This window comes from Cyanistes caeruleus, chromosome 33 (assembly GCF_971803275.1).
Source record: "Cyanistes caeruleus chromosome 33, bCyaCae1.hap1.1, whole genome shotgun sequence".
NCBI classification, from domain to species: Eukaryota; Metazoa; Chordata; class Aves; order Passeriformes; family Paridae; genus Cyanistes; species Cyanistes caeruleus.
Window position 1 is genome coordinate 1,688,026 of NC_141734.1, and position 26,639 is coordinate 1,714,664.

Sequence of the window (26,639 nt, forward strand, 5' to 3'; positions counted from 1 at the left end):
TGGGATTTTGGGGCAGAATTTTGGGATTTTGATGGAATTTGAGTCAGAATTTTGGGGGATTTTGATGGAATTCCCAAAATTCTGGGGGAATTCCCAAAATTCCGGGGGATTCCCGACATCCCCTGGAGCTCTGGGTCGGAAGGGAAGCTTTGTGCAGGAAAAATTTGGAATTTCGGGGCAGGATTTCGGGATTTTGATGGAATTTGAGTCAGAATTTTGAGATTTTGATGGAATTTGAGCTGAAATTTGGGATTTCCATGGAATTTGAGCTGAAATTTTGGGATTTCTGTGGAATTTGGGCCGGAATTTTGGGATTTCCGTGGAATTTGGGCCGGAATTTTGGGATTTTGAAGGGATTTGAGCCAGAATTTCTGGATTTTGATGGAATTTGAGCCAGAATTTTGGGATTTTGATGGAATTTGAGTCAGAATTTTTGGGGATTTGGATGGAATTCCCAAAATTCCAGGCAATTCCCGACATTCCAGGGAATTCCCGACATCCCCTGGAGTTCTGGGCTTGGGAGGGAAGGAAAAGTTGGGATTTTGGAGCAGGATTTTGGGATTTTGGGGCAGAATTTTGGGATTTTGGAGCAGAATTTTGGGATTTCTGTGGAATTTGAGCCAGAATTTTGGGGATTTTGATGGAATTCCCGAAATTCCCTGGAGTTCTGGGCTTGGGAGGGAAGGAAAAGTTGGGATTTTTATGGAATTAGGACCAGAATTTTGGGATTTTGAAGGGATTTGAACTGAAATTTTGGGATTTTGATGGAATTTGAGCCAGAATTTTGAGATTTGGATGGAATTTGGGCTGGAATTTGGGGATTTTGATGGGATTTGAGCCAGAATTTTGGGATTTGGATGGAATTTATGCTGAAATTTGGGATTTTGATGGAATTTGAGCCAGGATTTTAGGATTTTGAAGAATTGGAACCAGAATTTTGGGATTCCCATGGAATTTGGACTGGAATTTCAGGATTTTGATGGGATTTGAGCTGGAATTTTGGGATTTCCATGGAATTTGAGCCAGAATTTTGGGATTTTGATGGAATTTCAGTCAGAATTTGGGGATTTTGATGGGATTTGAGCCAGAATTTTGAGATTTGAATGGAATTTGAGCTGAAATTTGGGATTTTGATGGAATTTGAGTCAGAATTTTGGGATTTTAATGGAATTAAGTCAGGAATCCTGGGATTTGGATGGAATTTGAGTCAGAATTTGGGGATTTTGATGGAATTGGAGCCAGAACTTTGGGGTTTTTTGGGATCCCAACCCCATTTTTGCCGTTTTTGGCAGGATTCCATCGCGGTGAAGGAGAAATCCGCCAAGTACCTGCCGCACTCGGCCGGGCGCTACGCGGGGCAGGAATCCCGGGAATTCCCTGGAATTTGAGCCAGAATTTGGGGATTTCCATGAAATTTGAGTCAGAATTTTGGGATTCCCATGGAATTTAGACTGGAATTTCAGGATTTTGATGGGATTTGAGCTGGAATTTTGGGATTTCCATGGAACTTGAGTCAGAATTTCTGGATTTTGATGTGATTTGAGTCAGAATTTCTGGATTTTGATTGGATTTGAGCTGGATTTTCTGGATTTTGATGGAATTTGAGTCAGAATTTTGAGATTTGGATGGAATTTGAGCCAGAATTTTGGGATTTTGATGGGATTTGAGCTGGAATTTTGGGATTTCCATGAAATTTGAGTCAGAATTTCTGGATTTTGATGTGATTTGAGTCAGAATTTCGGGATTTTGATGGGATTTGAGCCAGAATTTTTGGATTTTGATGGGATTTGCGCCAGAACTTTGGGGTTTTTTGGCATCACAATCCCAAATCCAACCCCAGAATTCCCGATTTTCCCGTTTTTGGCAGGATTACATCGCGGTGAAGGAGAAATCCGCCAAGTACCTGCCGCACTCGGCCGGGCGCTACGCGGGGCAGGAATCCCGGGAATTCCCTGGAATTTGGGCTGGAATTTGGGGATTTCCATGGGATTTGAGTCAGAATTTTGGATTTTGATGGGATTTGAACTGGAATTTTGGGATTTTGATGGGATTTGAGTCAGAATTTGGTGATTTTGATGGAATTTGAGTCAGAATTTCTGGATTTTGATGGGATTTGAGCCAGAATTTTGTGATTTTGATGGGATTTGAGCCAGAATTTTGGGATTCCCATGGAATTTAGACTGGAATTTCTGGATTTTGATGGGATTTGAGCCAGAATTTCGGGATTTTGATGGGATTTGAACTGGAATTTCTGGATTTTGATGGGATTTGAGTCAGAATTTTGGGATTTTGATGGAATTTGAGTCAGAATTTTGGGATTTTGAATGGATTTGCGCCAGAATTTGGGGATTTTGATGGGAATTGGAGCCAGAATTTTGGTATTCCATGGAATTTGAAGTGGAATTTCAGGATTTTGATGTGATTTGAGTCAGAATTTGGTGATTTTGGTGGGATTTGCGCCAGAACTTTGGGATTTTGATGGGATTTGAACTGGAATTTCAGGATTTTGATGGGATTTGAGCCAGAATTTGGGGATTTTGAAGGGATTTGAGCCGGAAATTTGGTGTTTTTGCGTCAAAATTTTGCATTTTCATGGGATTTTCGCCAGAATTTTTGGATTTTGATGGGATTTGCGCCAGAACTTTGGGGTTTTTCGGGATCCCAACCCCATTTTTCCCATTTTTGGCAGGATTACATCGCGGTGAAGGAGAAATCCGCCAAGTACCTGCCGCACTCGGCCGGGCGCTACGCGGGGCAGGAATACCGGGATTTTGAGTCAGAATTTTGGGGTTTTGATGGGATTTGAACTGGAATTTCTGGATTTTGATGGGATTTGAGTCAGAATTTTGGGATTTTGGTGGAATTTGAGTCAGAACTTGGTGATTTTGATGGGATTTTCGCCAGAATTTTTGGAGTTTGATGGGATTTGAGCTGGAATTTTTGGATTTTGATGGGATTTGAGTCAGAACTTTGGGGTTTTTTGGGATCTCAACCCCGTTTTTGCCGTTTTTGGCAGGATTACATCGCGGTGAAGGAGAAATCCGCCAAGTACCTGCCGCACTCGGCCGGGCGCTACGCGGGGCAGGAATCCCGGGAATTCCCTGGAATTTGGGCTGGAATTTGGGGATTTCCATGGAATTTGAGCCAGAATTCTGGGATTTTGATGGGATTTGAGTCAGAATTTTGGGATTTTGATGGAATTAGGTCAGGAATCCCGGGATTTTGAGTCAGAATTTTGTGATTTTGATGGGATTTGAGCCAAAATTTTGGGATTCCCATGGAATTTGGACTGGAATTTCAGGATTTTGATGGCATTTGAGTCAGAATTTAGGGATTTTGATGGAATTTGAACTGGATTTTCTGGATTTTGATGGGATTTGAGTCAGAATTTGGGGATTTTGATGGGATTTGAGCCAGAATTTTGGGATTCCCATGGAATTTAGACTGGAATTTCAGGATTTTGATGGGATTTGAGTCAGAATTTTGGGATTTTGATGGAATTTGAGCCGGAATTTTGGGATTTTGATGTGATTTTCGCCAGAATTTTTGGATTTTGATGGGATTTGCGCCAGAACTTTGGGGTTTTTTGGCATCACAATCCCAAATCCAACCCCAGAATTCCCGATTTTCCCGTTTTTGGCAGGATTACATCGCGGTGAAGGAGAAATACGCCAAGTACCTGCCGCACTCGGCCGGGCGCTACGCGGGGCAGGAATACCGGGATTTTGAGTCAGAATTTTGGGGTTTTGATGGGATTTGAACTGGAATTTCTGGATTTTGATGGGATTTGAGCTGGAATTTTGGGATTTCCATGAAATTTGAGTCAGAATTTCGGGATTTTGATGGGATTTGAGCCAGAATTTTTGGATTTTGATGGGATTTGCGCCAGAACTTTGGGGTTTTTTGGGATCACACTCCCAAATCCAACCCCAGAATTCCCGATTTTCCCGTTTTTGGCAGGATTACATCGCGGTGAAGGAGAAATACGCCAAGTACCTGCCGCACTCGGCCGGGCGCTACGCGGGGCAGGAATCCCGGGATTTTGAGTCAGAATTTTGGGGTTTTGATGGGATTTGAACTGGAATTTCTGGATTTTGATGGGATTTGAGTCAGAATTTTGGGATTTTGGTGGAATTTGAGTCAGAACTTGGTGATTTTGATGTGATTTTCGCCAGAATTTTTGGAGTTTGATGGGATTTGAGCTGGAATTTTTGGATTTTGATGGGATTTGAGCCGGAATTTTGGGATTTTGATGGGATTTTCGCCAGAATTTTTGGATTTTCATGGGATTTGCGCCAGAATTTTGGGATTTTGATGGGATTTGCGCCAGAACTTCGGGGTTTTCCGGTGTCTTGATCCCAAATCCAACCCCGAAATTCCGGATTTTCCCAGGATTACATCGCGGTGAAGGAGAAATACGCCAAGTACCTGCCGCACTCGGCCGGGCGCTACGCGGCCAAGCGCTTCCGCAAGGCTCAGTGCCCCATCGTGGAGCGCCTGACCAACTCCATGATGATGCACGGCCGCAATAACGGCAAGAAGCTGATGACGGTCAGGATCGTCAAGCACGCCTTCGAAATCATCCACCTGCTCACCGGGGAGGTGAGAACGGGGGGGAAACGGGGGGGAAATGGGGGGAAATGGGGGGAAAAATGGGGAAAAAATGGGGGGAAATGGGGAAAAAATGGGGAAAAAATGGGGGTTTTGGGGAAAAAATGGGAATTTTGGGGGGAAAAATGGGGGGAAATGGGGAGAAAATGGGGGGAAACGGGGAAAAATGGGGGGAAATGGGGGGAAATGGGGAAAAATGTTGGGAAATGGGGGGAAATGGGGAAAAAAATGGGGGTTTTGGGGGGAAAATGGGGAGGAAATGGGGATTTTGGGTGAAAAATGGGGGGAAATGGGGAAAAATGGGGGGAAATGGGGAAAAATGGGGGAAAATGGGGGTTTGGGGGAAAAATGGGGGAAAATAGGGGTTTTGGGGGGGAAATGGGGAGGAAATGGGGATTTTGGGGGAAAAATGGGGGGAAATGGGGGAAAATGGGGAAAAAATGGGGGAAATGGGGAAAAAATGGGGGAAATGGGGGGAAATGGGGGGAAAGGAGGGAAAATGGGGGGAAATGGGGAAAAAATGGGGGAAATGAGGAAAAAATGGGGGAAAAAATGGGGGGAAATGGGGAAAATGGGGAAAAATGGGGGGAAATGGGGAAAAAATGGGGGGAAAATGGGGGGAAATGGGGAAAAAATGGGGGGGAAATGGGGAAAAATGGGGGAAAATGGGGGAAAATGGGGAAAAATGGGGGGGAAATGGGGGGAAATGGGGAAAAATGGGGGGGAATGGGGAAAAAATGGGGGTTTTGGGGGGAAAAAATGGGAATTTTGGGGGGGAAAATGGGGAGGAAATGGGGATTTTGAGGGAAAAATGGGGGGAAATGGGGGGGAAATGGGGAAAAAATGGGGGAAATGGGGTAAAAATGGGGAAAAAATGGGGGAAATGGGGAAAAATGGGGGAAATGGGGAAAAATGGGGGAAATGGGGAAAAAAAGGGAATTTTGGGGGGAAAATGGGGAAAAATGGGGGAAAATGGGGAAAAAATTGGGGGAAATGGGGAAAAAATGGGGGTTTTGGGGGAAAAAACTGGGAGAAAATGAAGGGAAATGGGGAAAAAATGGGGAGAAAATGGGGGGAAATGGGGAAAAAATGGGGATTTTGGGGAAAAATGGGGGTTTTGGGGAAAAATGGGTGTTTTGGGGGGAAAATGGGGAAAAATGGGGGTTTTGGGGGGAAAATGGGGAGGAAATGGGGATTTTGGGGGAAAAATGGGGGGAAATGGGGGGAAATGGGGAAAAATGGGGGGAAATGGGGAAAAAATGGGGAAAAAATGGGGGGAAATGGGGAAAAAATGGGGGGAAATGGGGGAAAAATGGGGGGAAATGGGGGGAAATGGGGAAAAATGGGGAAAAAAGGAGTTTTGGGGGAAAAAAATGGGAATTTTGGGGGGGAAAATGGGGAGGAAATGGGGATTTTGAGGGGAAAATGGGGGGAAATGGGGGGGAAAATGGGGGGAAATGGGGAAAAATGGGGGGGAAATGGGGGAAATGGGGAAAAATGGGGGGAAATGGGGAAAAAATGGGGGTTTTGGGGGGAAAATGGGGAAAATGGGGAGGAAATGGGGATTTTGGGTGAAAAATGGGGGGAAATGGGGAAAAAATGGGGAAAAAAGGGAGTTTGGGGGAAAAATGGGAATTTTGGGGGGGAAAATGGGGAAAATGGGGAGGAAATGGGGATTTTGGGTGAAAAATGGGGAAAAATGGGGGGAAATCGGGAAAAAATGGGGAAAAATGGGGGGAAATGGGGAAAAATGGGGGTTTGGGGGAAAAATGGGGGAAAATAGGGGAAAATGGGGAAAATGGGGGGAAATGGGGAAAAAATGGGGATTTTGGGGAAAAAATGGGGGTTTTGGGGAAAAATGGGGGTTTTGGGGGGAAAATGGGGAAAAAATGGGGGTTTTGGGGGGAAATGTGGAAAAAATGGGGGTTTGGGGTGAAATGGGGAAAAATGGGAGTTTTGGGGGAGAAAATGGGAATTTTGGGGGGAAAAATTGGGGGTTTTGGGGGGAAAATGGGATTTTTAGAGGGATAAATAGGGTTTCTAGGAGGAAATGGGAATTTTATGGGGAAAATGGGAATTTTAGGGGAAAATGGTGATAAAATGGGAATTTTGGGGGGGAAAATGGGGATTTTGGGGGGAAATTGGGAAAAAATGGGGATTTTTGGGGAAAAATGGGAATTCTAGGAGGAAAAATGGGATTTTGGGGGGAAAATGGGGAAAAAATAGGATTTTTTTGGAGAAAATGGGATTTTTAGGGGAAAAAATGGGGAAAAGTGGATTTTTAGAGAGAATAATGGAGTTTTTAGGAGGAAAAATGGGAATTTTGGGGGAGAAACGAAGAAAAAACGGGATTTTGTGGGGGGGAAAAGAATTATTTTGGGACCAAGGATGAGGATTTGGGGTTTCTGGGATAGCAAAAGGAAATTCCAGGATTTTTTGGGATTCCAGAGAATTTTATTGGCATCCAGAGCAGCTTTAGGAACATTTTTTAGGATTTTTGATCATTTTTGGGGGGGGGGATTTTGGAGCTTGGGAATAAAATTTAGGAACTTTTTTTTTTGGAGGATCCACCAAAATTATTTTTTTGGAATTTTGGAGCTCGGGAATGAAATTTTTGGGATCCAGGAGAAGAATTTTGGGATAAAAGAAGAGAATTCCAAGATTTTTTTGGCATTCAGGAGCATTTTTTTGGGGGAATCCACTGCAGTTTTAGCGCCGTTTTTTCACCTTTTATCCCCGAATTTTCACCCATTCCCACTGGAATTTCTCTGCAATTCCAAGAATTTCTCGGGAATTCTGGGAATTCTGGGAATTCCATCCCATTTTCCCTGTTTTCCAGAACCCCCTGCAGGTCCTGGTCAACGCCATCATCAACTCCGGCCCCCGCGAGGACTCGACTCGGATCGGCCGCGCCGGCACCGTCCGCAGACAAGCCGTCGACGTCTCCCCTCTCCGCAGGGTCAACCAGGTCCTTCCCCATCCCAAATCCCAAAAATTCCCACATTCCCAAGGATTTTTCCATGGTTCTGGTTTATCCTGATTTTTTGGGAATTTTTCCCATTTTTTTCCCTTTTTTTTCCCCATTTTTTTCTCATTTTCTTCCATTTTTCTTACTCTTTGCGGGGTCAGCCAGGTCCTTCCCCATCCCCAAATCCCCAAAATTCCCACATTCCCAAGGATTTTTCCATAGTTTTGGTTTATCCTGATTTTTTGGGAATTTTTCCCATTTTTTTGCAATTTTTTTTGCTTTTTTTTCCCATTTTTTTCCCCATTTTTTTTTCCTTTTCTCCCAGTTTTTTTTTTCTTCTCTGCTGGGTCAACCAGGTCCTTCCCCATCCCAAATCCCAAAATTCCCACATTCCCGAAGATTTTTCCATACTTTTGGTTTATCCTGATTTTTTGGGAATTTTTCCCATTTTTTCCCCATTTTTTTCCTCTTTTTTTTGCTTTTTTTTCCCATTTTTTTGGGGTTTTTTCCTTTTCTCCCTAATTTTTTTTCCTCTTTGCAGGGTCAACCAGGTCCTTCCCCATCCCCAAATCCCAAAAATTCCCACATTCCCAAGGATTTTTCCATGGTTCTGGTTTATCCTGATTTTTTGGGAATTTTTCCCATTTTTTTGCTATTTTTTTTGCTTTTTTTTCCCATTTTTTTCCCCATTTTTCTTTCCTTTTCTCCCACTTTTTTTTTTCTTCTCTGCTGGGTCAACCAGGTCCTTCCCCACCCCAAATCCCAAAAATTCCCACATTCCCAAAGATTTTTCCATACTTTTGGTTTATCCTGATTTTTTGGGAATTTTTCCCTTTTTTTTTCCCATTTTTTTCCCATTTTTCTTGGTTTTTTTCTCTTTTTTTTGTTTGTTCTCCCAGTTTTTTTCCTCTTTGTGGGGTCTACCAGGTCCTTCCCCATCCCCAAATCCCAAAAATTCCCACATTCCCAAGGATTTTTCCATGGTTCTGGTTTATCCTGATTTTTTGGGAATTTTTCCCATTTTTTTCCCCATTTTTTTCCCATTTTTCTTGGTTTTTTTCCGTTTTTCTTTCTGCATTTTATTCCATTTTTCTTCCTCTCCGCAGGGTCAACCAGGTCCTTCCCCATCCCCAAATCCCAAAAATTCCCACATTCCCAAGCATTTTTCCATGGTTCTGGTTTATCCTGATTTTTTGGGAATTTTTCCCTTTTTTTTCCCCATTTTTTTCCCATTTTTCTTGGTTTTTTTCCCATTTTTTTCTCGTTTTATTCCATTTTTCTTCCTCTCCGCAGGGTCAACCAGGTCCTTCCCCATCCCCAAATCCCCAAAATTCCCACATTCCCAAAGATTTTTCCATACTTTTGGTTTATCCTGATTTTTTGGGAATTTTTCCCATTTTTTCCCCATTTTTTTCCTCTTTTTTTTGCTTTTTTTTCCCATTTTTTTGGGGTTTTTTCCTTTTCTTCCTAATTTTTTTGCTCTCTGCTGGGTCAACCAGGTCCTTCCCCACCCCAAATCCCAAAAATTCCCACATTCCCAAGGATTTTTCCATAGTTCTGGTTTATCCTGATTTTTTGGGAATTTTTCCCATTTTTTTGCAATTTTTTTTGCTTTTTTTTCCCATTTTTTTTGGTTTTTTTTCCTTTTCTTCCTAATTTTTTTGCTTTTTGCAGGGTCAACCAGGTCCTTCCCCACCCCAAATCCCCAAAATTCCCACATTCCCAAGGATTTTTCCATGGTTCTGGTTTATCCTGATTTTTTGGGAATTTTTCCCATTTTTTTCCCATTTTTTTCCCTTTTTTTTCCCCATTTTTTTCTCATTTTCTTCCATTTTTCTTACTCTTTGCGGGGTCAGCCAGGTCCTTCCCCATCCCCAAATCCCCAAAATTCCCACATTCCCAAGGATTTTTCCATGGTTCTGGTTTATCCTGATTTTTTGGGAATTTTTCCCATTTTTTTCCCTTTTTTTTCCCCATTTTTTTCTCATTTTCTTCCATTTTTCTTACTCTTTGCGGGGTCAGCCAGATCCTTCCCCATCCCCAAATCCCCAAAATTCCCACATTCCCAAGGATTTTTCCATGGTTCTGGTTTATCCTGATTTTTTGGGAATTTTTCCCATTTTTTTGCAATTTTTTTTGCTTTTTTTTCCCATTTTTTTCCCCATTTTTCTTTCCTTTTCTCCCACTTTTTTTTTTCTTCTCTGCTGGGTCAACCAGGTCCTTCCCCACCCCAAATCCCCAAAATTCCCACATTCCCAAGGATTTTTCCATAGTTCTGGTTTGTCCTGATTTTTTGGGAATTTTTCCCATTTTTTTTGGCCTTTTTTTTCCCATTTTTTTCTCGTTTTATTCCATTTTTCTTTCTCTCCGCAGGGTCAACCAGGTCCTTCCCCATCCCCAAATCCCAAAAATTCCCACATTCCCAAAGATTTTTCAATGGTTCTGGTTTATCCTGATTTTTTGGGAATTTTTCCCATTTTTTTCCCCATTTTTTCCACATTTTTTTGCTTTTTTTTCCCATTTTTTTTTGGGTTTTTTTCCTTTTCTTCCTAATTTTTTTGCTCTCTGCTGGGTCAGCCAGGTCCTTCCCCACCCCAAATCCCCAAAATTCCCACATTCCCAAGGATTTTTCCATAGTTTTGGTTTATCCTGATTTTTTGGGAATTTTCCCCATTTTTTTCCCCATTTTTTTTGCTTTTTTTTCCATTTTTTTTGGGTTTTTTTCTTCTCTGCTGGGTCAACCAGGTCCTTCCCCATCCCAAATCCCAAAAATTCCCACATTCCCAAGGATTTTTCCATGGTTCTGGTTTGTCCTGATTTTTTGGGAATTTTTTCCCATTTTTTTTGGCTTTTTTTTCCCATTTTTTTGCTTCTTTTTCTCGTTTTCTTCCATTTTTCTTCCTCTCAGCAGGGTCAGCCAGGTCCTTCCCCACCCCAAATCCCCAAAATTCCCACATTCCCAAGGATTTTTCCATAGTTTTGGTTTATCCTGATTTTTTGGGAATTTTTCCCATTTTTTTCCCCATTTTTTCGTCATTTTTTTGCTTTTTTTTCCCATTTTTTTTTTGGGTTTTTTTCCTTTTCTTCCTAATTTTTTTGCTTTTTGCAGGGTCAACCAGGTCCTTCCCCACCCCAAATCCCAAAAATCCCCACATTCCCAAGGATTTTTCCATAGTTCTGGTTTATCCTAATTTTTTGGGAATTTTTCCCTATTTTTTTGCCTTTTTTTCCCATTTTTTTCTCATTTTATTCCATTTTTCTTCCTCTCAGCAGGGTCAACCAGGTCCTTCCCCACCCCAAATCCCCAAAATTCCCACATTCCCAAAAATTTTTCCACATGTTTGGTTTATCCTGATTTTTTGGGAATTTTTCCCAATTTTTTTGCGTTTTTTTCCCTTTTTTTTCCTCATTTTTTTCCATTTTTCTTCCATTTTTTTTCCTCTCCGCAGGGTCAACCAGGTCCTTCCCCATCCCAAATCCCAAAATTCCCACATTCCCAAGGATTTTTTCCATGGTTCTGGTTTATTCTGATTTTTTGGGAATTTTTCCCATTTTTTCCACATTTTTTTGCTTTTTTTTCCCATTTTTTTGGGGTTTTTTTTCCTTTTCTTCCTAATTTTTTTGCTCTCTGCTGGGTCAACCAGGTCCTTCCCCACCCCAAATCCCAAAAATTCCCACATTCCCAAGGATTTTTCCATGGTTCTGGTTTGTCCTGATTTTTTGGGAATTTTTCCCTTTTTTTTCCCCATTTTTTTCCCATTTTTCTTGGTTTTTTTCTCTTTTTTTTGTTTGTTCTCCCAGTTTTTTTCCTCTTTGTGGGGTCTACCAGGTCCTTCCCCATCCCCAAATCCCCAAAATTCCCACATTCCCAAGGATTTTTCCATAGTTCTGGTTTATCCTGATTTTTTGGGAATTTTTCCCATTTTTTTCCCCATTTTTTCCCCAAATTTCCCCCCAAATTCCAATTTTTCCCCCCAAATTCCCATTTTTCCCCCAAATTTCCCATTTTTTCCCCCAACCCCCCTCAGAATTCCCAATTTTCCCCCAAAATTCCCAATTTTTCCCCCAAACCCCCCAAATTTCCCCCCAAATTCCCATTTTCCCCCCCAAATTTCCCCCAAATTTCCCCCAACCCCCCCAGAATTCCCATTTTCCCCCCAAAAGTCCCGTTTTTCCCCCAACTCCTCCCAGAATTCCCAATTTTCCCCCAGAATTCCCAATTTTCCCCCCCAAACCCCCCAATTTTCCCCTAAAATTCCCATTTTTTCCTCCAAAATTCCCATTTTCCCCCAAAATTCCCATTTTTCCCCCAAAATTCCCAATTTTCCCCCAAACCCTCCCAGAATTCCTGATTTTTTCCCCCAAAATTCCCAATTTTCCCCCCAAATTTCCCCCAAATTTCCCCCAGCCCCCCCCAGAATTCCCAATTTTCTCCCAAAATTCCCGTTTTTTCCCCCAAAATTCCCAATTTTCCCCCCCAAACCCTCCAAATTTCCCCTAAAATTCCCATTTTTTCCCCCAAAATTCCCATTTTTTCCCCCAAAACCCCCCAAAATTCCCATTTTTTCTCCCAACCCCTCCCAGAATTCCCAATTTTCCCCCAAAATTCCCAATTTTCCCCCCCAAACCCCCCAATTTTCCCCCAAAATTCCCATTTTTTCCTCATTTTTCCCCCCAAAATCCCCAAATTTCTCCCAAAATTCCAGATTCCCTCCCAGAATTCCCAACCCCCCACCAGAATTCCCAATTCCTTCCCAGAATTCCCAATTTTCCCCCAAATTCTCAATTTTTCCCCCAAAACCCCCAAATTTCCCCCCAAAATTCCTGTTTTTCCCCCCAAAATCTCAATTTTTTCCCCCAAAATTCCGATTTTTTCTCCCCCAAATTCCCATTTTCCCCCCCAAAATTCCCAATTTTCCCCCCCAAACCCCCCAATTTTCCCCCAAAATTCCCATTTTTTCCTCATTTTTCCCCCCAAAATCCCCAAATTTCTCCCAAATTTCCCCCAACCCCCCCCAGAATTCCCAATTTTCCCCCAGAATTCCCGATTTTTCCCGACATTCCTGCTTTTTCTCCCCCCAAATTCCCATTTTTCCCCCCAAAATTTCCATTTTTTCTCCCAAAATTCCCAGTTTTTCCTCATTTTTACCCCCAAAATCCCCCAAATTTCCCCCAAAATTCCCATTTTGTCCCCCAACCCCTCCCAGAATTCCCGATTTTCCCCCAAAAACCCCAAATTTCCCCTAAAATTCCCATTTTTCCCCCCAAAATTCCCATTTTTTCCCCCAACCCCCCCCAGAATTCCCAAATTCCCCCCCAGAATTCCCAATTCCCCCCCAGAATTCCCAATTCCCCCCAGAATTCCCATTTTTCCCCCAAAATTCCCATTTTTTTCCCCCAAAATTCCCATTTTTTCCCCCAAAATTCCCATTTTTCCCCTAAAATTTCCATTTTTTCCCCCAAAATTCCCGTTTTTCCCCCAAATTTCCCCCAACCCCCCCCAGAATTCCCGATTTTCCCCCAGAATTCCCGATTTTTCCCAACATTCCCACTTTTTCTCCCCCAGGCCATCTGGCTGCTGTGCACGGGCGCTCGCGAGGCCGCGTTCCGCAACATCAAAACCATCGCCGAGTGCTTGGCCGACGAGCTCATCAACGCCGCCAAGGTCAGCACAATTCCCAAAATTCCAGCCCCAAATCCCCAAAAATCCCAGCCCCTCCAAAATTCCCACTTTTTCCACAATTTTTCCCATTTTTTTCCCATTTTTCCATATTTTTTTTGGATTTTTTTCTGATTTTTTTCACATTTTTTTTGCATTTTTTCTGATTTTTTAACGATTTTTTCATCTTTTTTTCCCATTTTTCCATTTTTTCTCCCACTTTCCTCTTTTTTTTTCCTTTTTATCCCATTTTTCCATCTTTTTTTCTCCTTTTTATCCCATTTTTCCACATTTTTTTCTGATTTTTTTCTGATTTTTTCAGATTTTTTTTGCATTTTTTCTGATTTTTTAACGATTTTTTCCCTGATTTTTCCATATTTTTTCCCATTTTTCCATCTTTTCTCCCATTTCCCTCCTTTTTTTCTCAGTTTCATCCCTTTTTTCCATTTTTTTCTCCTTTTTATCCCATTTCTCCATCTTTTTTCTCATTTTTTTCCCATTTTTCCACTTTTTTTTAAATTTTTTTCTGATTTTTTTCAGATTTTTTTCTGATTTTTTTCTGATTTTTTCTGATTTTTTAACGATTTTTTTTCTGATTTTTCCATCTTTTTTTCCCATTTTTCCATCATTTCTCCCATTTCCCTTTTTTTCTTAGTTTCATCCCTTTTTTCCATTTTTTTTCTCCTTTTTATCCCATTTCTCCATCTTTTTTCTCATTTTTTTCCCATTTTTCCACATTTTTTTTGATTTTTTTCGCATTTTTTTCAGATTTTTTCGCATTTTTTTCGCATTTTTTCTGATTTTTTAACGATTTTTTTCTGATTTTTCAATATTTTTTCCCATTTTTCCATCTTTTCTCCCATTTCTCTCTTTTTTTGTCCTTTTTATCCCATTTTTCCATCTTTTTTCTCATTTTTTTCCCATTTTTCCACATTTTTTTCTGATTTTTTCTGATTTTTTCGCATTTTTTCGCATTTTTTTCGCATTTTTTTTTGCATTTTTCTTAACGATTTTTTTTATTATTTTTCCAACTCTTTTTCTCATTTTTCCATCTTTTCTCCCATTTCCCTCTTTTTTTCTCCTTTTCATTCCATTTTCCCATCTTTTTTTCTCCTTTTTTTCCCATTTTTTGTCTTTTTTTTTGCATTTTTTTCTTATTTTTTCTTATTTTTCAACGATTTTTTTTTTGTTTTTCCATCTTTTTTTCCCATTTTTCCATCTTTTCTCCCATTTCCCTTTTTTTCTCAGTTTCATCCCTTTTTTCCATCTTTTTTTCTCCTTTTTATCCCATTTTTCCATCTTTTTTCTCATTTTTTTCCCATTTTTCCACATTATTTTTTGATTTTTTTCTGATTTTTTTCAGATTTTTTTTTTATTTTTTCTGATTTTTCAACGATTTTTTTTTTGTTTTTCCATCTTTTTTTCCCATTTTTCCATCTTTTCTCCCATTTCCCTCCTTTTTTTCTCAGTTTCATCCCATTTTTCCATATTTCCCCCCAAAATTCCCAATTTTCCTCCAAAATTCCCAAATTTCCCCCAAAATTCCCAAATTCCCCCCAAAATTCCCAAATTCCCCCCAAAATTCCCAAATTCCCCCCAAATTCCCCCAAAATTCCCAAATTTCCCCCCAAATTCCCATTTTTTCCCCCAAAATTCCCAATTTTTCCTCATTTTCCCCAATTTTCCCCCCAGAATTCCCAAATTTCCCCCCAGAATTCCCAAATTTTCCCCAAAATTCCCATTTTTCCCCCCAAATTCCCATTTTTTCCTCATTTTTCCCCCCAAAATCCCCAAATTTCCCCCAAAATCCCCAAATTTCCCCCAAAATTCCCAATTTCCCCCCAAAAATTCCCAAATTTTCTCCCAAAATTCCCAAATTTTCCCCAAATTCCCCCCAAAATCCCCGAATTCCCCCCAAAATTCCCAAATATTCACCCAAAATTCCCGAATTTTCCCCCAAAATCCCCGTTTTTCCCCCCAAAATTCCCATTTTTTCGTCATTTTTCCCCCCAAACCCCCCAAATTTTCCCCCAAAATTCCCAAATTCCCCCCAAAATCCCCAAATTTCCCCCCAAAATCCCCAAATTTCCCCCCAAAATCCCCAAATTCCCCCCAAAATTCCCGTTTTTCCCCCCAAAATCCCCAAATTCCCCCCAAAATTCCCGTTTTTCCCCCCAAAATTCCCAAATTTTCCCGAATTTTCCCGTTTTTCCCCCCAGGGCTCCTCCAACTCTTACGCCATCAAGAAGAAAGACGAGCTGGAGCGCGTGGCCAAATCCAACCGCTGAATTCCCAAAAAAACCCGGAATTCCCGGAATTCCCGGAATTCCCCAATAAAAACGTCCCAGGAATCGGATCCCAAAAAAACCCGGAGCCGGAATTCGGGGGGGATTGGGAATTTTGGGGGGAAAATGGGAAAAAAATGGGAATTTTGGGGGAAAAATGGGAATTTTGGAGGAAAAAATGGGAGTTTTGGGGGGAAATTTGGGAATTTTATCAGAAATTTGGGAATTTTGGGGGGAAATTGGGAAAAAAATGGGAATTTTGGGGGAAAAAATGGGAATTTTGGGGGGAATTTGGGAATTTTGGGGGGAAATTGGGAAAAAATCAGGAATTTTGGAGGAAAAATTGGGAATTTTGGGGGAATTGGGAAAAAAATGGGAATTTTGGGGAGGAAATTTGGGAATTTGGGGGGAAAATTGGGAATTTTGGGGGGAAAATTGGGAATTTTGAGGAGAAAATTGGGAATTTTGGGGGGAAATTGGGAATTTTTGTCAGAAAATTGGGAATTTGGGGGAAAATTTGGGAATTTTGGGGGAAAAATTGGGAATTTTGGGGGGAAAAAGAGAAAAATTGGGAATTTTGGGGGAGAAATTTGGGAATTTTGGGAAGAAAAGGGAAGGAAATGGGAAAAAATGGGAATTTTGGGGGGAATTAAAAGAAAGTTGGGAATATCGGGGGAAATCTGGGAATTTTGGGGGGAAATTTGGGAATTTTGAGGAGAAATTTGGGAATTTTCGGAAATTGAGAAAAAATTGGGAATTTTGAGAAGTAGTTTTGGGGGAAATAAGGAAAAATTGGGAATTTTGGGGGGAAATTTGGGAATTTCGGGGTAAAATTGAGAAAAAAATGGGAATTTGGGGGGGGGAATTAAAAAAAAATTGGGAATTTTGAGGAGAGATTTGGGAATTTTGGGGGGAAAATGAGAAAAAATGGGAATTTTGGGGGGGAATTGAGAAAAAAATGGGAATTTTGGGGAAAATCTGGGAATTTTGTCAGAAAATTGGGAATTTTGGGGGGAAAATGAGAAAAAATGGGAATTTTGGGGGAAATTTGGGAATTCTGGGGGGGATTTTTGGGAATTTGGGTGAATTTTTAGGGATTTTGTGGATTTTTTGGGAATTCTGGGGGATTTTTGGGAATTCTGGGGGATTTTTGGGGGAATTTTGGGAATTTTTTGGGAATTCTGGGGTGATTTTGGGGGATTTTTGGGAATTCTGGGAGGATTTTTGAGGGGATTTTGTGGATTTTTTGGGAATTCTGGGGGGATTTTTGGGGGGATTTTGTGGATTTTTTGGGAATTCTGGGGTGATTTTGGGGGATTTTTGGGAATTCTGGGTGAATTTTAGGAATTTTGTGGATTTTTTGTTAATTCTGGGTGGATTTTTGGGGGAATTCTGGGAGGATTTTTTGGGAATTCTCTGTGGATTCCTCCCTTTTCTCGCAACAATTCCATAAAAATTTCCCGGGAATCCCCTCCCCCCCCCCCTCCATCCCAAACTTCCCGAAATTCCCTCCCATTCCCAAAAAAAAACCACTCGGAGCCGTTGGGAGCTGCAGGATCCCGATTTTTCCACGGGAATTTCGGGAAAACCCGGAGGCGACGACCGCGGAATTCCCGGGAATTCCCATCCCCCACCCCACCCCCCCCATTTATCCCGGGTTTTTCCGGAATTCCGGGGCGGATTTTGGGGGAAAAATTGGGATTTTTGGGAATTCTGGGGGAAAAATGGGAATTTTTGGGGATTTTTGGGAATTTTGGGGGATTTTGAGGGATTTTTGGGGGAATTTTTTTGGGATTTAGGGAAAAATTGTCGGGAATTTTTTGGGGGTTTTTGGGAATTTTTTTGGGATTTCAAGGAATTTTTGGGGGATTTTTTTGGGAATTTTTTGGGGGGATTTCAGGGAATTTTTGGGGAATTTCAGGGATTTTTTGGGGATTTTTTTGGGTTTTAGGGAATTTTGGGGGATTTTAAGGAATTTTTTGGGATTTCAGGGAATTTCTTTGGGATTTCAGGAAATTTTGGGGGATTTTAAGGAATTTTTGGAGGGATTTTGGGGGATTTTTTTGGGAATTTCAGGGAATTGGGGATTTTTTGGGGGATTTTAAGGAATTTTTGGGGATTTCAGGGAATTTCTTTGGGATTTTAGGGAATTTTTTTGGATTTTGGGGGGATTCCAGGGAATTTTTTGGGATTCCAGGAAATTTTGGGGGATTTCAGGGAATTCTGGGGGATTTTAAGGAATTTTTTTGGATTTTAGGGAAATTTTTTGGATTTTCAGGAAATTTTTTGGGATTTTTGGGAATTTTTGGGGGATTTCAGGGATTTTTTTGGGATTTTTTTGGGATTTCAGGGATTTCTTGGGGGGCTTTTAAGGAATTCTTAGGATTTTAGGGAATTCTTTGGAATTTGGGGGGGATTTCAGGGAATTTTGGGGTTTTTAGGGAGTTTTTTGGGGATTTTAGGGAATTTTTGGGGATTTTAAGGAATTTTTGGAGGGATTTTGGGGAATTTTTTTTTGATTTCAGGGAATTTTGGGGGGATTTTTGGGAATTTCAGGGAACTGGGAATTTTTTGGGAATTTCTTTGGGATTTTAGGGAATTTTTTGGGATTTTGGGGGGATTCCAGGGAATTTTTTGGGATTCCAGGAAATTTTGGGGGATTTCAGGGAATTCTGGGGGATTTTAAGGAATTTTTTTGGATTTTAGGGAATTTTTTGGGATTTCAGGAAAATTTTTTGGGATTTTTGGGAATTTTTGGGGGATTTCAGGGATTTTTTTGGGATTTTTTTGGGATTTCAGGGAATTTTTGGGGGCTTTTAAGGAATTCTTTAGGATTTTAGGGAATTCTTTGGGATTTTGGGGGGATTTCAGGGAATTTTTTTGGATTTTAAGGAATTTTTTTTGATTTTAAGGAATTTTTTTGGATTTCAGGGAATTTCTTTGGGATTTTAGGGAATTTTTTGGATTTTTGGGGGGATTTCAGGGAATTTTTGGGGGGATTTTAGGGAATTTTTTGGGATTTTAAGGATTTTTTTGGGATTTCAGGGAATTTCTTTGGGATTTCAGGGAATTTTTTGGGATTTTGGGGGATTTCAGGGAATTTTCTGGGAATTCTATGGGACTTTTTTGGGGGGAGGACAACTCCGGGAAAAACGGCAATTCCAGAGAATCCACGGAATTCTTCCCCTCCCTCCTTTCCCCACCCAAAATTCCAGAGGCAGAAAAATCCCAAATCCATGAAAATTCCACCCAAACCCATCCCCCGAGCCCTTTTCCGGAACATTCCCGGTTTTTTTATCGGGAATTCCGATTTTTCCCGCTTTTTTTGGGGGGGAGGGGCCGGAATTCCACAAAATCCACGGAATTCTCGGAGGAAAAAACCCGGGAATTTCATCGGAATTCTGGGAATTTTCCCCCGGGAATTCCGGGAATTTTTCTCTGGGATTTCTGGGAATTTTTCTGCCGGAATTCCAGAGGTTTTCTGCACAAATTCCCGGATTTTTTTCCATGGGAATTCCAGGATTTTTTTCGCATGAATTCCAAGAATTTTTCTGTGTGAATTCCATGAATTTTCCACGTGAATTCCAAGGGTTTTTTTGTGGGAATTCCGGGAATTTTTCCTCATTAATTCCGGGAATTTTTCCTCATTAATTCCATGATTTTTTCTATGGAAATTCCAGCAATTTTTCCATGGAAATTCCAGGAATTTCCCACCTGAATTCCGTGATTTTTCCATGGAAATTCCCGGAATTTTTCCGCTTCAATTCCCGGAATTTTTCCACGCGAATTCCAGGAATTTTTTTGTGTAAATTCCAGGAAATTTCCCACCTGAATTCCATGATTTTTCCATGGAAATTCCAGGAATTTTTCCATGGGAATTCCAAGATTTTTCCCGCTTAAATTCCGAGATTTTTTTCCGTGGGAATTCTGAGATTTTTCCGTGGAAATTCCGGGAATTTCTCCCATGAATTCCAAGATTTTTTCCGCTTCAATTCCAGAAATTTTTCCATGGAAATTCCAAGAATTCCCACCTGAATTCCGCATTTTTTCCATGGGAATTCCAGGAATTTTTCCACTTCAATTCCAGGAGTTTTTTCACGTGAATTCCAAGAAATTTCCCGCATAAATTCCACAATTTTTCCGTGGAAATTCCAGGAATTTTTCCATGGGAATTCCAAGAATTTTTCCGCTTAAATTCCAAGAATTTTCCTACGTGAATTCCAGAAATATTTTTTTGTGTAAATTCCAGGAAATTTCCCGCCTGAATTCCACAATTTTTCCGTGGAAATTCCAGGAATTTTTCCGCTTCAATCCCAAGAATTTTCCCGCTTCAATTCCAAGCTTTTTTTTTCCCCCCTTAAATTCCAAGACTTTTCCCGCCTAAATCCCAGGAATTTCCCCTCTTCAACTCCCACACCCCCCTCCCCGTTAATTTTTTCCCGCCAAAACGCATTTTTTCCCGCCAGAACTCCTATTTTCCCGCCAAAACCCCCGTTTTTCCCGCCAAAACTCTTACTTTCCCGCCAAAACTCCAATTTTCCCGCCAAAACTACAATTTTCCTGCCGAAACTCCCGTTTTCCCGCCAAAACCCCCTTTTTTCCCGCCAAAACTCCGATTTTCCCGCCAAAACTACAATTTTCCCGCCGAAACTCCCGTTTTCCCGCCAAAACCCCCTTTTTTCCCGCCAAAACTCTTATTTTCCCGCCAAAACTCCAATTTTCCCGCCAGAACTCCAATTTTCCCGCCAAAACTCCCGTTTTTCCCGCCAAAACTCCCGTTTTCCCGCCAAAACTCCAATTTTCCCGCCAAAACCCCCGTTTTTCCCGCCAAAACTCCCGTTTTCCCGCCAAAACTCCCGTTTTCCCGCCAAAACTCTTATTTTCCCGCCAAAACTCCCGTTTCCCGCCAAAACTCCAATTTTCCCGCCAAAACTCCCGTTTTCCCGCCAAAACCCCCCCGTTTTTCCCGCCGAAACCCGTCACTTGTAGAGCAGGTGGACGCGGCTCCCGTCGCAATTCCCGCGTCCCAGTTTTTCCGCCTGTTCCGACACCAGGCAGCGAACCAGGCTGGGCTGGGGGAAGGAATCCCGGGAATCGGCTTGGGAATGGCGGGAATCGCGCTGGGAATCGCGGGAGTCGCGCTGGGAGTCGCGGGAATGGCGGCGGCGGGAGCGGAGCTGGAGTTGTTGGCGCGCCTGGAGCTGCTGGCGGAGCTCGGAGACGCGTTCTTCCTTCTGGGAATGGGGGAGAAAGGGGGGAAAATGCGGGGAAAGTGGGGGAAAATTGGGGGGAAATTGGGAAAAGTGGGAAAAAATACGGGAAAAGGGGGGAAAACGTCGGAATAAGCGGGAAAATCACAGAAAAAGTGGGAATAACACAGGAAAAAATGGGAAAACAACAGAAAAAAACGGGAATAACACAATAAAAAGTGGAAATAACACAATAAAAACTGGGAAAAACACTGAAAAAACCAGGAAAAATACAGAAAAAATGGGAAAACAACAGAAAAAAGCGGGAAAATCACCAAAAAAAAGTGGAAATGACACAGAAAAAAGCAGGAAAAACACAGAAAAAAATGGGAAAAACACAGGAAAAGTGGGAATAACACAGGAAATGTGGGAATAACACTGGGAAAAGTGGGAGTAACACTGAAAAAAATGGGAAAAACACAGAAAAAAATGGGAAAACAACAGAAGAAAATGGGAAAAACACAATAAAAACTGGGAATAACACAGAAAATGTGGGAAAAACAGACAAAAAAATGGGAAAACAACAGAAAAAAATGGGAAAACCAGAAAAAAACCAGGAATAACACAGAAAAAAACGGGAATAACACAGAAAAAGTGGGGAAAACACAGAAAAAAGTGGGAAAAGCACCAGAAAAAAGTGGGAATAACACAGGAAATGTGGGAAAAACAGAAAAAAAAATGGGAAAAATACCAGGAAAAGTGGGAATAACACTCAAAAAAAGTGGGAATAACACAGGAAATGTGGGAATAACACAAGAAAAAGCAGGAAAAACACAGAAAAAGTGGGAAAAACAGAGAAAAAATGGAAATAACACAGAAAAAAATGGGAAAACAACAGAAAAAACAGAGGAATAACACAGAAAAAAGCAGGAAAAGAACAGAAAAAAAATGGGGAAAACACAGAAAAAGTGGGAATAACACTCAAAAAAAGTGGGAATAACGCTGGGAAAAGAAAAACACAGAAAAAACCAGGAATAGCACAGAAAAAGTGGGGAAAACACAGAAAAAAATGGGAATAACACAGAAAATGTGGGAAAAACAGACAAAAAATGGGAAAAACACAGGAAAAAATGGGAATAACACAGAAAAAAATGGGAATAACACAATAAAAAGTGGGAATAACACAATAAAAAGCAGGAAAAACACAGAAAAAGTGGGAATAACAACAAGAAAAGTGGGAATAACACCAGGAAAAGTGGGGAGAACACAGAAAAAATGGGAAAACAACAGAACAAAATGGGAAAAACACAGAAAAAATGGGAAAAACACAGAAAAAGTGGGAATAACACTCAAAAAAAGTGGGAAAAACACAGAAAAAATGGGAAAACAACAGAAGAAAATGGGAATTATACAATAAAAACTGGGAATAACACAGGAAATGTGGGAAAAACAGACAAAAAAATGGGAAAAAACCCAGAAAAAAATGGGAAAACCAGAAAAAAACCAGGAATAACACAGAAAAAGTGGGGAAAACACAGAAAAAGTGGGAATAACACAGAAAAAAGCAAGAAAAACACAGAAAAAAGGAGAATAACTCAGAAAAAGTGGGAATAACACAGGAAATGTGGGAATAACACAAGAAAAAGCAGGAAAAACACAGAAAAAGTGGGAAAAACAGAGAAAAAATGGGAAAAACACAGAAAAAAAAAGGGAAAAACACCAGGAAAAATGGGAAAACAACAGAAAAAAATGGGAAAACCAGAAAAAAACCAGGAATAACACAGAAAAAAATGGGAATAACACAGAAAATGTGGGGAAAACACAGAAAAAAGTGGGAAAAACACAGAAAATGTGGGAATAACACAAAAAAAATGGGAAAACAACAGAAAAAAATGGGAAAACCAGAAAAAAACCAGAAATAACACAAAAAAAAGTGGGAATAACACAAAAAAAAGCAGGAAAAACAGAAAAAGTGGGGAAAACACCAGGAAAAGTGGGAATAACACAGGAAAAATGGGAAAAACAGAAAAAAAATGGGAATAACACAGAAAAAAAAGGGGAAAAACACCAGAAAAAATGGGAAAACAACAGAAAAAAATGGGAAAACCAGAAAAAAACCAGGAATAACACAGAAAAAAATGGGAATAACACAGAAAACGTGGGAAAAACACAGAAAAAATGGGAAAAACACCAGAAAAAGTGGGAATAACACTCAAAAAAGTGGGAATAACACAGGAAAAAGCAGGAAAAACACAGAAAAAGTGGGAAAACAACAGGAAAAGTGGGAATAACACAGAAAAAAATGGGAAAACAACAGAAAAAACAGAGGAATAACACAGAAAAAGTGGGGAAAACACAGAAAAAAGCAGGAAAAGCACAGAAAAAAAATGGGGAAAACACAGAAAAAGTGGGAATAACACTCAAAAAAAGTGGGAATAACACTGGGAAAAGAAAAACACAGAAAAAACCAGGAATAACACAGAAAAAGTGGGGAAAACACAGGAAAAGTGGGAATAACACAGAAAATGTGGGAAAAACAGAAAAATGGGAAAAACACCAGAAAAAGTGGGAATAACACTAAAAAAAAGTGGGAATAACACAGAAAAAGTGGGGAAAACACAGAAAAAAATGGGAAAAACACAGGAAAAATGGGAATAACACAATAAAAAGTGGGAATAACACAATAAAAAGCAGGAAAAACACAGAAAAAGTGGGAAAACAACAGGAAAAGTGGGAATAACACCGGGAAAAGTGGGGAGAACACAGAAAAAATGGGAAAACAACAGAACAAAATGGGAAAAACACAGAAAAAATGGGAAAAACACAGAAAAAAGTGGGAATGACACAGGAAATGTGGGAAAAACAGACAAAAAATGGGAAAAACACCAGAAAAAGTGGGAATAACACAGGAAAAAATGGGGATAACACAGAAAAAGTGGGGAAAACACAGAAAAAAATGGGAAAAAACCCAGAAAAAAATGGGAAAAACACAGAAAAAACTGGGAATAACACAGAAAATGTGGGAAAAACAGACAAAAAATGGGAAAAACACCAGAAAAAAGTGGGAATAACACTAAAAAAAAGTGGGAATAACACAGGAAATGTGGGAATAACACAAGAAAAAGCAGGAAAAACACAGAAAAAGCAGGAAAAACACAGAAAAAGTGGGAATAACACAGAAAAACCCAGGAATAACACAGGAAAAAGCAGGAATAACACCAAAAAAAGCGGGAATAACACAAAAAAAGCAAAAATAACACAAAAAAAAGCAGGAATAACACCAAAAAAAGCGGGAATAAACCAGAAAAAAAGCAGGAAAATCTCCCGGCAGCGTTCCCGTTTCCCCACCTCGGCGATGATTTTCTCCAATTCCCGATTTTCCTTCTCCAGCAGCCGGGATTTCTCCTCCTCGTTGTTGTTGGTGGAGGATCCGGTTTTCATCGTGTCCTGCTGCTCCGACTGCCACTCCCCGCGCGTGATCAGCCGCCGCATCTGCGGCGTTCCCGAAATTCCCCATCATTCCCGCTCCTCCCGAGCTTTTCCTGCTTTCCCCTGATTTTTTCCTGATTTTCCTGATTTTTCCTGATTTTTCCTGATTTTTTCCTGATTTTTCCTGATTTTTTCCCGATTTTTCCTGATTTTTTCCCGATTTTTTATGATTTTTTTTTTAATTTTTTCCTAATTTATATCTGATTTTTTTCTGATTTTTCCCAATTTTTTTGGATTTTTTCCCGATTTTTTATGATTTTTTCCCAATTTTTTAATGATTTTTTTTTATTTTTTCCTAATTTTTATCTAATTTTTCTGTGATTTTTTCCTAATTTTTTCCTGATTTTTTCCCGATTTTTTAATGATTTTTAAATGACTTTTTTCCTAATTTTTTTCCTAATGTTTATCTGATTTTTCTGTGACTTTTTCCTAATTTTTTATGGATTTTTTCCGATTTTTTCCAGGTTTTTTCGGATTTTTTTCCTAATTTTTATCTGATTTTCCCTGATTTTTTCCCGCTTTTCCCTGATTTTTTCCCGATTTTCCCTGATTTTTTCCACATTTTTCTTGATTTTTCCTGATTTTTTCCCGATTTTTTAATGATTTTTTTATGATTTTTCTCCTAATTTTTATCTGATTTTTCTGTGATTTTTTTACGGATTTTTTACGGATTTTTTCCGATTTTTTCCAGGTTTTTTCGGATTTTTTTCCTAATTTTTATCTGATTTTCCTTGATTTTTTCCCGCTTTTCCCTGATTTTTTATGATTTTTTTTTTTTTTCCTAATTTTTATCTGATTTTTCCCAATTTTTTTGACTTTTTCCCGTTTTTTTTCAGATTTTTTCCCGATATTTTATGATTTTTTTTTTATTTTTTCCTAATTTTTATTTGATTTTTCTGTGATTTTTTCCTAATTTTTTACAGATTTTTTCCCGATTTTTCCCGATTTTTCCTGATTTTTTCCCGATTTTTTTATGATTTTTTTTTTATTTTTTCCTAATCCCCAAAAAACCAAAAAAAAAATCCCCCCCAAAAACCCAAAAATCCCATTAAAAAACCCCCAAAAATCCCATTAAAAAAAACCCCAAAAAAACCCCAAAAAATCTTTAAAGAATCCCCAAAAAAATCCTCAAAAAAAACCCCAAAAATCCCCAAAAAATCCAAAAAAATCCACCAAAAAAACCCCAAAAAATCCCCAAAAAAACCCCAAAAATCCCATTAAAAAAACCCAAATAATCGTTAAAATATCTTTAAAAAATCCCCAAAAAATAAAAAAAACCCTCAAAAAAATCCACCAAAAACCCCCAAAAAATCCCCAAAAATCCCCCCAAAACCCCAAAAATCCCATTAAAAAAACCCCAAAAAACCCTAAAAAATCTTTAAAAAATCCCCAAAAAATCCACCAAAAAAACCCCCAAAAAATCCCCCCAAAAAATCCCATTAAAAAACCCCAAAAAACCCCATTAAAAAAACCCCAAAAATCCCACTAAAAAACCCCAAAAAACCTAAAAAAATCTTTAAAAAATCCCCCAAAAAATCCTCAAAAAATCCCAAAAAAATCCACCAAAAAACCCCCAAAAAATCCCCCAAAAAACCCAAAAAAATCCCATTAAAAAACCCCAAAACCCCCCAAAAAATCTTTAGAAAATCCCCCCAAAAAATCCCATTAAAAAACCCCCAAAAAATCCCAATAAAAAATCCCAAAAAAATCCCATTAAAAAAAACCCCAAAAACCCCCAAAAAATCTTTAAAAAATCCCCAAAAAATCCTCAAAAAAAACCCCAAAAATCCCCAAAAAACAAAAAAATCCCCCAAAAACCCCCAAAAAATCCCATTGAATAAACCCCAAAAATCCCCCAAAAATCTTTAAAAAATCCCCAAAAAATCAAAAAAAACCTCAAAAAAATCCACCAAAAAACCCCAAAAAATCCCAAAAAAATCCCCAAAAAATCCCCAAAAATCCCATTAAAAAACCCAAAAATCCCCAAAAAATCTTTAAAAATTCCCCCAAAAAATCCTCAAAAAAACCTCAAAACCCCCCAAAAAACCCCTAAAAATCCCTAAAAAATCCCATTAAAAAAACCCCAAAAATCCCCCAAAAAATCTTTAGAAAATCCCCCCAAAAAATCCCATTAAAAAACCCCCAAAAATCCCATTAAAAAACCCCCAAAATCCCCCAAAAATCTTTAAAAAATCCCCAAAAAATAAAAAAAAACTCAAAAAAATCCACCAAAAAACCCCCCAAAAATCCCCAAAAAAACCCCAAAAATCCCATTAAAAAACCCCAAAAATCTTTAAAAAATTCCTCAAAAAATCCCCAAAAAACCCCTAAAAATCCCAAAAAAATCCCATTAAAAAAACCCCAAAAATCCCCCAAAAAATCTTTAAAAAAATCCCCAAAAAAACCCCAAAAAATCCCAAAAAATCTTTAAAAAATCC

General features: G+C 39.6%; 2 protein-coding genes across 2 annotated transcripts in view; one reads left to right on the top strand and one right to left on the bottom strand.

Moving 5' to 3' along the window:
- RPS5 (ribosomal protein S5) overlaps nucleotides 1-15,605 on the top strand; it is a 24,026-nt gene extending 8,421 nt beyond the window's left edge. The window contains exons 3-6 of the mRNA XM_086870659.1: nucleotides 4,393-4,602; nucleotides 7,451-7,579; nucleotides 13,146-13,244; nucleotides 15,458-15,605. Of these exons, the coding sequence (XP_086726785.1) occupies nucleotides 4,393-4,602; nucleotides 7,451-7,579; nucleotides 13,146-13,244; nucleotides 15,458-15,526 (507 nt within the window). The 3' untranslated portion in view covers nucleotides 15,527-15,605. The remainder of the gene's footprint in view (nucleotides 1-4,392; nucleotides 4,603-7,450; nucleotides 7,580-13,145; nucleotides 13,245-15,457) is intronic.
- Nucleotides 15,606-20,174: 4,569 nt separating this feature from the next.
- The window catches only part of GABBR1 (gamma-aminobutyric acid type B receptor subunit 1), a 42,614-nt gene continuing 36,149 nt past the window's right edge, over nucleotides 20,175-26,639 (bottom strand). The window contains exons 19-20 of the mRNA XM_086870658.1: nucleotides 24,061-24,204; nucleotides 20,175-20,757 (exon numbers count right to left, since the gene is read on the bottom strand). Of these exons, the coding sequence (XP_086726784.1) occupies nucleotides 20,503-20,757; nucleotides 24,061-24,204 (399 nt within the window). The 3' untranslated portion in view covers nucleotides 20,175-20,502. The remainder of the gene's footprint in view (nucleotides 20,758-24,060; nucleotides 24,205-26,639) is intronic.